Source organism: Camelina sativa, chromosome 4 (assembly GCF_000633955.1).
Source record: "Camelina sativa cultivar DH55 chromosome 4, Cs, whole genome shotgun sequence".
NCBI classification, from domain to species: domain Eukaryota; kingdom Viridiplantae; phylum Streptophyta; class Magnoliopsida; order Brassicales; family Brassicaceae; genus Camelina; species Camelina sativa.
In genome coordinates this window covers 27,767,219-27,778,256 of record NC_025688.1, presented here as the reverse complement: position 1 = coordinate 27,778,256, position 11,038 = coordinate 27,767,219, and the positions used below count along the sequence as shown (strand labels likewise).

The 11,038-nt window shown below is 33.2% G+C and overlaps 4 protein-coding genes and 1 long non-coding RNA gene across 5 annotated transcripts in view; all 5 read right to left on the bottom strand.

The window, feature by feature from the left end:
• Positions 1 to 581, bottom strand: part of LOC104782878 (defensin-like protein 197) — a 4,037-nt gene extending 3,456 nt beyond the window's left edge. Inside the window, exons 1-2 of the mRNA XM_010507941.2 lie at positions 357 to 581; positions 13 to 279 (exon numbers count right to left, since the gene is read on the bottom strand). Of these exons, the coding sequence (XP_010506243.1) occupies positions 68 to 279; positions 357 to 411 (267 nt within the window). The 5' untranslated portion in view covers positions 412 to 581 and the 3' untranslated portion in view covers positions 13 to 67. The remainder of the gene's footprint in view (positions 1 to 12; positions 280 to 356) is intronic.
• Positions 5,252 to 5,870, bottom strand: LOC104782879 (defensin-like protein 194). Its single transcript, XM_019245058.1, has 2 exons — positions 5,728 to 5,870; positions 5,252 to 5,586 (listed from the first exon to the last, which is right to left on the bottom strand). The coding sequence occupies exons 1-2, from the start codon at positions 5,792 to 5,794 to the stop codon at positions 5,372 to 5,374; spliced, it is 282 nt and encodes a 93-aa protein (XP_019100603.1). The 5' UTR covers positions 5,795 to 5,870; the 3' UTR covers positions 5,252 to 5,371.
• On the bottom strand, positions 6,605 to 7,193 carry LOC104782880 (defensin-like protein 4). The gene is made up of 2 exons (XM_010507942.2): positions 7,058 to 7,193; positions 6,605 to 6,905 (listed from the first exon to the last, which is right to left on the bottom strand). Exons 1-2 carry the CDS (start codon positions 7,122 to 7,124, stop codon positions 6,694 to 6,696), a joined length of 279 nt encoding a protein of 92 aa, XP_010506244.1. The 5' UTR covers positions 7,125 to 7,193; the 3' UTR covers positions 6,605 to 6,693.
• On the bottom strand, positions 7,623 to 8,211 carry LOC104782881 (defensin-like protein 4). Its single transcript, XM_010507943.2, has 2 exons — positions 8,076 to 8,211; positions 7,623 to 7,923 (listed from the first exon to the last, which is right to left on the bottom strand). Exons 1-2 carry the CDS (start codon positions 8,140 to 8,142, stop codon positions 7,712 to 7,714), a joined length of 279 nt encoding a protein of 92 aa, XP_010506245.1. The 5' UTR covers positions 8,143 to 8,211; the 3' UTR covers positions 7,623 to 7,711.
• LOC104782882 lies at positions 8,949 to 9,635 on the bottom strand. The gene is made up of 2 exons (XR_767079.2): positions 9,418 to 9,635; positions 8,949 to 9,277 (listed from the first exon to the last, which is right to left on the bottom strand). It is a non-coding gene; the product is annotated as an uncharacterized LOC104782882 (long non-coding RNA).

Here is an 11,038-nt window from a genome sequence, read left to right as displayed (position 1 = left end):
ATATATATATATGGAATTACAAACGTCTATACGGCGAGAAGGGGGCGGTTTGATGCGCTTGTAAAGTTTAGTCGTCTTTGCAGTAATCGCAAAAGCATTTGATAGGTTTGTGTTTGGGTTGCTTCACGCATTTACCACCTTTCGCACCTTTGAAGCTCCGGCAGTTTTGACGGCACAGCGTTGGGAAGAATTTAGGGTTACAGAACGTGGGACCTACGTCTCCCCCGTACTCAACCACGCATTTGAACTTGTCACCGGCTTCAATCTTCTCTGGTGCCTCTGCATATAGTGATCATCTTGTATATGTAGTAATGTAGTAACTAGTAACTATATAAGATTAAGTCACAAGTACTTACCAAAAACGACGACAAAGAAGACGAACATAACAAGGAATATGGAAACAGACTTCATTCTTCCTTTGCCTTAATGCTTATTGCTACTTCGACGAAGAATGTACGGCCAATTTGTGTTTTATAATGATGTCAAATGATTTGTATATATTAACATAGTAGTATTAAACAAATGATATTCGAAACCAAAAAGAAAAGAAAAAAAAACAAATATCTGAGGTCCCTTCTAGATTTGACAAATCTAGAATTCTGAAGATGTCTTTCACGTGGTGATTTTGAAGTTCCATTATTTCTTTCTTTTAACCAAAAGATTCGATTTTTGGACTTTTTAGCTCGATTATTATCTCCCGTTTTTACAAAAACACTCGAGTTTTTCTAGTTATTTACTTCTTTATCTATTATTTTTAAGATAGGATATACTCATATACAGTAGATAAGTAAATGACAAAAATAAATTATCACTAGTTTTATCGAACCTTACAAGTTCAAAATACATAACTACCACCGGTCAGTAAATTACATGAAAATACCTGATATCTGGAGGAATAAAGAGCAAAAAAAAATCAACACTCAATATGTATTTAGTATTTACAATCAATAATTGTATCCGTCCATTTTCAGAAATTAGACACTTTATTCTCTTCGGATATATGGGCTGGACTAAACAGACACGGTTTACTCATGCATGAATCAATTAAAATCATATCTAACCACATTTTATTCCTGGGGTTTACAGCTTCAACATAAAGCTGAAGCCAATTTGGCACAATAGCATCTGAAATTGCATTATACGTAGGAAACAAAAAGAAAGAAAGCGATTTTTGCAACTCGGTTTGCGTATCCAAAGCAAAAATAGCTTCATACGCACAAGCTAGATGAAAATCTTCTTCGACACAGGTAGATCTAAGCTTGTGCTAGATCGACATCCACTTACCATCATTTAGACATTAATTAGTAGTAATAATAACAGAAGCATTAAACCAAAAATAATAACACAAGCAAACGTACGTGAAACGGCTAGCGTTTCTTAATTTTATTGTAATTAATTATTGTTACATTATTATTTTTACATTATTTCTTGGATCACTTACCTTTGATTATTTCATTACTCATGCAAGATTCAAACACNTATTTTAACCAAAAGATTCGATTTTTGGACTTTTTATCTCGATTATTATCTCTCGTTTTTACAAAAAACACTCGAGTTTTTTTTTCTAATTATTTACTAATTTATCCATTATTTTTAAGATAGGATATACTCATATACAGTAGATAAGTAAATGACAAAAATTAATTATCAATAGTTTTGTCGAACCTTACAAAGTTACAAGTTCAAAATACATAATTAACTACCACCGGTCAGTAAATTACATGAAATTACCTGATACAGTATCTGGAGGAATAAAGAGCAAAAAACAAAATCAACACTCAGTATCTACAATCAATTAATTATGGTTACATTATTTCTTGGATCACTTACCTTTGATTATTTCATTACTCATGCAAGATTCAAACACTGCTTAGAAACTGATCGAAAGGTTTATTGCTGCAGAAATCGCAGAAGCATTTAAGATCAACGCATCTCCCACCTTTCGCGCCATTGTCCGAACGGCATTTATGATAACACATTGACGGATAAATAAGAAGCATACAATAACTTGCAGGCGCATCGACGTATTCTTTCATGCACTTGCTATCCCGCGCTTTTATCTCGGATATTTCTGCTCGTGTATATACATGCATATATAGATTTAAGCAAATAAAAGTCACATATCATGAAACTTTCTGTGATCACCAAGAGAAATAGTCTATGGATCGCATGAATCACAAATTTTAACAAATATGTGAGAAATACGGAGTTAGTAGTTAATTTACCACTTAATTACCAGAGATGACCAAAAAGAGGATGACAAATATGGCCAAGGTAGAAACTGACTTCGTTTCCTTGCTTGTTTTCTCTCTCTCTCTTTCTAGTCTCTAATCTCTTTGTTTCACTTTGAAGTTGATAATGTATGTGTACATATAGGTACAGATGCTTAACACTTGTTGTGGCCTTGTGGGGCTCTTTGTCGTTGAGGCATAACATTTATCACGATGATAAATGTTGTTAGCTCCGTCATCACTGAACATCTAGTAGAGTGAACCAGAACCTCTAGGTTGGATTAAAAAAATAAATCTTGTAGGCGATATCTTTTATAGTAATCACCAATATGCATGTTATTTACTTCAATACAAATTTTTAAAAAGATAATGTTTTCCTACAATTTGGGGCCGTATAATATACATTAATTAATTTTTTGTAAAAGTATTGTGGGCTTTGTGTTCAAGCTCCTTCAACACTAGCTAATTTAAACCGGGTGTGCTAATCTGCTATTTGTAAATGATCCTACCGATTGTCACTTATCTTTTCATATTCCTAAAAAGTCTTGATATGATCATATGCATGATTACTATAAGTCTATAAAACAGAAGTTCCTACTTTTTTAGCAAATGCATTGTTGTTAGACTTTATTATACCTAACACATATGAACAGATAACATACTATGCCAGACAATTCATGCATATGAACGTATCATACAGGAAAAAGGAAGATGGAGAGATATAGACTTCATTGTTCCTTTGCCTGAATGCTTTATTTAATTTGTTGATTTTACTTAAGATACTTGTATTTAAACAAAATTAAATATTCGAAGCCAAAAAGGGTAGAAAAAACAAATAACTGAAATTCTGAAACACTGATGGTCCCTTCTAGATAAGGCAATCCTAAAGAGTAAAGACATCGTTTTCACTTTTCACGTGGTCCTTTTATTTAATTTTGTTTTGTTGTCTCACACGTGGTCCTTTATTTCTTTTTCTTGTAAGGGACACACGTGGTCCTTTTGATGCTCCATTATTTCTTTCTTCTAAGACTAAACTAGATCTTCATCCGCATCCGCAGTATACGGCAGTATAATTTTTTCTTAATCTAAAACTTTTAAATTTTAAATTATAACTGTTTGTTGATGTGTTTAAGATCATATATTTGTATTTAGATTGTTAATTTTAGAGTTATTTTGTGGTATATTGCATTTAAAACATGAAATTATACACCATAGAATCTGGTAAAACAAATGAACCATCTAATTATATGTACGTTGGTGTACATTACTTTACACAGAGTCTTACTTTACTATAAATAAATTTTGGTAGGATGGAAAATATTTAAGGAAGGCAACCTTAGCATTCATTGGGTAAATAACTAGAGAGTATTTAAGGTTGCTTGCAAGAGTTATGTAGTTGTGATAGTTGATGTATAATCGATATTTAGGTTTGTAGTATTTATAGGTTGACGATTAAGTCGATCCAAAATAAAAATTCTGATTAAGCAGGTAATTAGAGAGAAAAACTGTATAATCTGTTTATTTTTGGAAATATGCTTGAAAATCAATGTGTTAACATTGCAAATCTTGGTTGTGATCTTCCTCAAAGATAAATCAAATACGTTTTATGTGTAGGCCTATTTTTTGAAAATTGGATTATGGGAGAAATATTGTTGTTAATAGATAAATGAGATTAGTAAATCTTGGTTGTTTAGGAAATGTGAGTAGTGGGAAAAATTTGTTTGGAAGTTTGGGAAATGTATATATAGATTTAGTTAATTAGGAATCGAATATTTAATGATAACGGTAGTGATTCTAATTGTTTATGAAAGATGTGATTAGGGAGAATTAATTGTTTAAAAAATCCTTCGAGAAAGGTAATCGAATCTAAACCAATTGATTATATTTAATATATTTAATGTCAATGACATAATTGTAAATAAGTTCCAACATAATTGAAATTCGATCTTTGTAACTTTTAACTCGATTATTGCCTCTCATTTATTTATCAAATACTCGATTTTCCTCTACTTTGTTTATTTATTTATAGATAATATAGTACATTGTAAATGGCAAAAACTAATCAATAGTTTTGTCAAACCTTAATAGTTTTCCGCCAGAATGTTCACAAACCATCGAGTCAGTCTATGAAGGTTTTTGTAACACCCGTACCGTCGCAAAAGACAGAACATGTAATCCATTTAGTCTGGCCAAAAACGTTTTTTTTTAATTCACCCACGGATAAACTTTAAAATGCAACTCTTGAAATTACTAATCTGGGAAAAAGGGAAATAAAGAGATGAGTAAACTTGTTTTCTCAGTGAGGAAATCAAATTCTGCCCACTATAAATATAATAATCACGTTCCAAATATAATCAACAACTATTACTTAGCATAGATTCAGAATATCTATCCATCAAACAAACACGCATAGTATCCGCGAGACACACTCACAATATACATATAACCTTGTCATTTTGATCATTTTGCTTCATTTGGACCTTTTAATGGAATGATCTTAGTAACAGAATAAACTGGCCCACCTATTAAAATCGGGATGTTACAGTTTTGACATATGTTTAATTAATATTTAAATTATAACTTCGTAGGAGATTATGATATATGAACAATATTAGTTTTAGTTACTTTCTTTTAGTGAGTATATATATATATACATATTTTAATCTATTATATATAGATTATCTGTTTTTTCTTTTTCTTTTTAGTAAAAGTTCCCTTCTTCACCCGTGAGGAAACCGAAGTCGCATCTAACCTCATTTTATTCCTTTGGGTTTACAGCATCAGCATAAAACTCTGAACCCAATCTTCATCATAAGCATATATATATGAAATTGTATCATAAGTAGAAAACACTAAGAAAGAAAGCGATTTTTTCAACTTGGTTTGCAATTCGAAGGCTGAAAGAGAGGAAGACTAGATGGAAATCTTCTTGACACATGCATGCTTCATCTATAACTTGTGCGAGATCGGTTTTAAGGAGATCCACATCCACTTATCATCATTTAGACATTAATAAATAATAATAACACAAGCAAACGCGAAACGTCTAAGCGTTTTCTTATTTTATTTTAATTATTTATCGTTACATTATTTCTTGGACCACTTAATTACCTTTGAGTCTTTCATTACACATGCAAGATTCAAACATTGCTTAGAAACTGATTGTAAGGTTTGTCGCTGCAGAAGTCGCAGAAGCATTTAAGATCCTCGCATTTCCCACCTTTCGCGCCCTTGTCCGAACGGCATCTATGATAACACAATGACGGATAAATCCTAGCCATACAATATATTGGAGGCGCATCGGTGTATTCTTTCAGGCAGTCGTCATCATCTCGCGCTTCTGTCTTAGGCATTCCTACACAAATATATTATATATACACATATACTTAAGCAAATGAAAACATTCACATATATGACTGCAAGAAATACACTATGAATCCTATAAAACAACAAAATAAAAATAACTGTGAAAATACTACGGAGTTTGTTGGTTTACCAGAGATAACCAGAGCAAGGATGAAAAAGATGGCCAAAGTAGAAACAAACTTCGTTGCCATGGCCATTCTCTCTTTCTCTCTTTTACTTCGGAGTTAATGATGTGTGTAAATGTAGGTATTGTGCTCAACCCTTGTTGCGCGCTATTTATCTTTGTCGTTGAGACGGAGTATTTATCACGTCACGTGGATAATTTGTCGTTAGCTTGTCATCACTAAAAATCTATAGTAGGCTGTGGACCAGAACCTCTTGGATAAAAAAATCTTGTAGGCAATATCTTCTATAGTAGATCACTAACATACATGTTATGTTTTTGTAATAAAAAGTATTCTATTGAAAATACATAAAATGAAAGATACATGGCTGATTTGTTAGGCCATAGAGTTTTAAGAGTTAAAAGATAAGATTACAACATAGTTCATCAGTTCAATAAAAAAGATAAAGACAAAAGTAATCGTTTTTTAATTAGGAGGCTGAGAAAAACCTGAGTAGCAACTCCAAACGCTGCTCCGATCGTGTTTTGACCGCGTCCGATCCCAGCGATTCCGACGATTACTGTTGTGAAGTTGTTCACACGTCAGTACGTCACATGACTCAACAGAAGTTAACTACTATTAGTCTTAAAATTAATCGGACGCCATATGATGTTTTTCTTGTCGTATATGATATACATCGAACATATAATAAATTATAATCCTTTGGAAGATTACGATTTATGACCGATATATATATATACGATTTTGTTATTTCGTGAGTTTTTGTGGCCGACAAAAATATTTATATTTTGTGAGTTATTAAAAAATCTCATATCAATTACTAATTTTAAAATTAAAAGATCTCTTGTTCACATGTAACAACCAGAATTACGGAAACCGATGTAACCCAAAAGCAAAGTCGTTGCTTTATATTATTATTCATCGTTACATTATTTATTGGATTATTATGCAAACCATGACATTTGCAAGATTCAAACTTGTCTTATAAACTGTTCGGTAAGTTCTTCGCCGCAGAAGTCGCATAAGCATTTAACACCGTCATCTCCCCAGATGCATTTACCACCTTTAGCACCTTTGTCTGCTTGGCACCTTGAAACACAAAACGACGGAAATATCCGAGGCGCACAGAATTGGAAACCAACATCACCACCGTATTCTTTCAGGCACTCGTCAGCATGAGCTTCTGTCCCAAATTTAGATACACATATAGTTAGTTAAGCAAATGAAGGTTCACATATATGACTGCGAGAAATACACTATACATATATGTATGGATCCCTATGAATCATAAAGTTAAAACAAACATGCGAGAATACCGAAGGTTAGTTAGTTTACCAGAGATCATCAAAACGAGGACGAAAAAGATGGCGAGAGTAGAAACTAACTTCGTTGCCATGGCCATTCTCTCTCTTTGTCTCTCTTCTTAATTTGGGGTTAATTATATTGTAAAGGTACTGATGCTCAACAATTGATGTGGTGCTATTTATAAACTAATTACCACGAGTNCTGAGTAGCAACTCCAAACGCTGCTCCGATCGTGTTTTGACCGCGTCCGATCCCAGCGATTCCGACGATTACTGTTGTGAAGTTGTTCACACGTCAGTACGTCACATGACTCAACAGAAGTTAACTACTATTAGTCTTAAAATTAATCGGACGCCATATGATGTTTTTCTTGTCGTATATGATATACATCGAACATATAATAAATTATAATCCTTTGGAAGATTACGATTTATGACCGATATATATATATACGATTTTGTTATTTCGTGAGTTTTTGTGGCCGACAAAAATATTTATATTTTGTGAGTTATTAAAAAATCTCATATCAATTACTAATTTTAAAATTAAAAGATCTCTTGTTCACATGTAACAACCAGAATTACGGAAACCGATGTAACCCAAAAGCAAAGTCGTTGCTTTATATTATTATTCATCGTTACATTATTTATTGGATTATTATGCAAACCATGACATTTGCAAGATTCAAACTTGTCTTATAAACTGTTCGGTAAGTTCTTCGCCGCAGAAGTCGCATAAGCATTTAACACCGTCATCTCCCCAGATGCATTTACCACCTTTAGCACCTTTGTCTGCTTGGCACCTTGAAACACAAAACGACGGAAATATCCGAGGCGCACAGAATTGGAAACCAACATCACCACCGTATTCTTTCAGGCACTCGTCAGCATGAGCTTCTGTCCCAAATTTAGATACACATATAGTTAGTTAAGCAAATGAAGGTTCACATATATGACTGCGAGAAATACACTATACATATATGTATGGATCCCTATGAATCATAAATTTAAAACAAACATGCGAGAATACCGAAGGTTAGTTAGTTTACCAGAGATCATCAAAACGAGGACGAAAAAGATGGCGAGAGTAGAAACTAACTTCGTTGCCATGGCCATTCTCTCTCTTTGTCTCTCTTCTTAATTTGGGGTTAATTATATTGTAAAGGTACTGATGCTCAACAATTGATGTGGTGCTATTTATAAACTAATTACCACGAGTCAACAGCTGCCATTAGTCATCACCACACTCTTCAAATTAACCGGAATATATAGGTTTTGTTCCGGTTTAAATCGGTTTGACATATATATATTTCTAGGAGACCTCACTCTGGGTGAATTTGGGGACTACCAAAGTTTTGACCAAGAAAACAATGAAATTTTACGAATCTTTATCAAATTGTTTTTTTAAAGAAAAATTATTATTACTTTTTTTTTGTTTATTTTTAAAAAGATTGTTACGTAACTTTTTATGAAAAGGACCTTATGGCCATTATCCTATTAACAACACGACAAACCACCTAATACACACATATAAAAAGCTGATATCCGACAAAAGAAAAATAAAACTTTAAAAACTAATTTATTTTAAAAAATCCACAGTGAATTTTGTAAAAAACCACAAATATCCTAATTTCATCGATTACACTAATTCTTCGATTCCTCAAATTTTCCTCAATTTCTCTGATTAACATTTTTGATTTTCTTCCAATTCCTCAACCATTTTTCAGTATATGTGTTACCATTTAGATCTCAGACCTATAATATAAATTTATAATTATCATTAATTAAAACTTTTATCAATCATCTAGTAATTCAAATAAAAGATCTCTTGTTCACTCGTGAGTGACAATCAGATTTACAGAAACCAGAGTCTCTCTCTGTCTCTAACGTATATATCATGTCTTCTAGCTAGTAAGTAGTAACACAATCAAAGTCTAACGTCTCTTTATTTGGATTTTACTTACATCGTTACATTATTTGTTGGACCATTTACCTTTCATTATTACACAAACCATTACACATGACATGCAAGATGCAAACATTGCTTAGAAACTGATCGCAGAAGGTTTGCCGCTGCAGAAATCGCAGAAACATTTAAGACCATTGCATTTTCCACCTTTCGCGCTCTTTACCGAACGACACTTATGATAACACAGCGATGGATAAATCCTTGCCGTACAATAGCTTAAAGGCGCACCGCTGTATTCTTTCAGGCACTGGCTACCATCCTGAGCTCCTATCTCAGCTATTTCTGCTCAGATAAATTTAAGCACATATAATGGAAAGTTGCATGCTGCGATCACGGACCTTAGAAATACTTTTATGGATTGGATCGTATGAACCCCAAAGTTTAACAAATATGTGAGTACGTGGTAAGTTACAATAATTTACCAGAGACAAACAGGAGGATGAAGTAGATGGCGAATGTAGAAACTGACTTCGTTGCCATGCCCATCTTCTCTCTGATTAGTCTCTATTCTCTCTGTTTCACTTTGAATTGAATTTGATGTGTATGTAAATGGACTCATGCTCAGCAGCACTTATTGTCGTCGTATTTATTTTTTGTCGGTTGTTGTGTGGAGCCTCGTGACCACAAGTCATTTACCTGTCATCACTATGGCTTTATGCATTATTTTTGTAGTAGACCCAACCAGGACTGTTATTAACTTATTAGTACACATTAAAGCTTAAAAACTGTTTTCCTCCATGAGCCACTTGCTCAAGCTCCTCTAACACTTGGCTTAGAACTGCCATGCATGCAAATAATCCTACCGATTGTTAAAAAAAAAGTAACCACTTATATCTAATCTAAGTATTACTTAGTTGCATGTACGTAAAAGTTACAGAAGCTTAATCCAGTGCCATTTCTTTCAAAAAAACACCCAATACATGCTTAAGTTAATTTTTTTTTTTTTGCTTCATTTTTGTAAAATTATGTATACTATATAAGTACGAATAACACTCGGAGCCAAACAAGGAAAAAAAAAATGTCTATGACAGTGTCAGCGACGGTCCTTTCTAGATTATACAAATCTAGTATTTCTCGATTTGCAGTAAAAGACGTTTTTTCACGTGGTTGCTCCATTATTTCTTTCTTTCAAACCAAAAGATTCTGATATTTATATTTGTTTTCTACCTCTATTATTGTCTGACTCTCGTTTTATAAGGTGCGATATAAATAACTATTACGGGTGAAAAAAATCTGATATTTAGAGGGATAATGCGCAAAATAAATAAATCAAGACGCAATATCTATATATTTACAAATTACAATTACTAGTAATAACATTATTGTCTGTTTACGTGTGGACTGGATTAAAACAGTGAAGGTTATTTACAAATTACTAGCAACCGATGATAATCATACTTTGTTTGATTAATGAAACGGATGATGTTATATGATTGTTAAAAATCTACACCAACTTTTATTAAAAGCAGATTTAAGTAGAAGAAGAAGAAAACTAATCCCTGATTATTCAAAGCAGATTTAAGTAGAATTGAATAATCAGAGATTAGCAGGAGAGAATAGTGTCAGACCATCTACCTCGTGGTTCCAAGTCTGCTCATAAATTTCTCATCGAAGCTCAAACCAGGAAAGAAAGCAAAGTCTCAACTTGGAAGAAAAAGTCCACGAGAAAGAAACCTTAATGTATGGGTTCTTCTGGAATGTTTGTGGGTTAAATACAATGTCAAAACACTCGATCATTCGCAGTTGGGTACATAGTAAGTCGATGCACTTTGGGTGTTTATTGGAGACGCGAGTCCAGGAGAATAACGCCTAAAGACTTGTAAATAAAGTTTTTCCAAATTAGTTTTTTATGTCGAATTATGAACATCATCGATTAGGGCGTATTTGGGTTCTATGGAGTCCAATTACAAGGCTAACTCCGGTATTTAAAAGCAGTCAGATGGTTACATTTTAGGTCCTACTTGCAGGTAAAACAGAGGAATTCATGTGCTCTTTTGTTTACGCTTTTAACACGGATGAGAGTAGGAAGGAACTTTGGGAGGA

Excerpts from the sequence above, each read along its gene's own strand:
- LOC104782879 (XM_019245058.1), bottom strand. The coding sequence starts at position 5,794 with ATGGCCATGGCAACGAAGTTTGTTTCTACTTTGGCCATCTTTTTCATC. Across the intron at positions 5,587-5,727 it reads CCTTGCTCTGGTTATCTCTG|GAATGCCTAAGACAGAAGCG; the intron begins GTAAACCAACAA and ends ATATTTGTGTAG.
- LOC104782880 (XM_010507942.2), bottom strand. The coding sequence starts at position 7,124 with ATGGCCATGGCAACGAAGTTAGTTTCTACTCTCGCCATCTTTTTCGTC. Across the intron at positions 6,906-7,057 it reads CCTCGTTTTGATGATCTCTG|AAGCTCATGCTGACGAGTGC; the intron begins GTAAACTAACTA and ends AATTTGGGACAG.
- LOC104782881 (XM_010507943.2), bottom strand. The coding sequence starts at position 8,142 with ATGGCCATGGCAACGAAGTTAGTTTCTACTCTCGCCATCTTTTTCGTC. Across the intron at positions 7,924-8,075 it reads CCTCGTTTTGATGATCTCTG|AAGCTCATGCTGACGAGTGC; the intron begins GTAAACTAACTA and ends AATTTGGGACAG.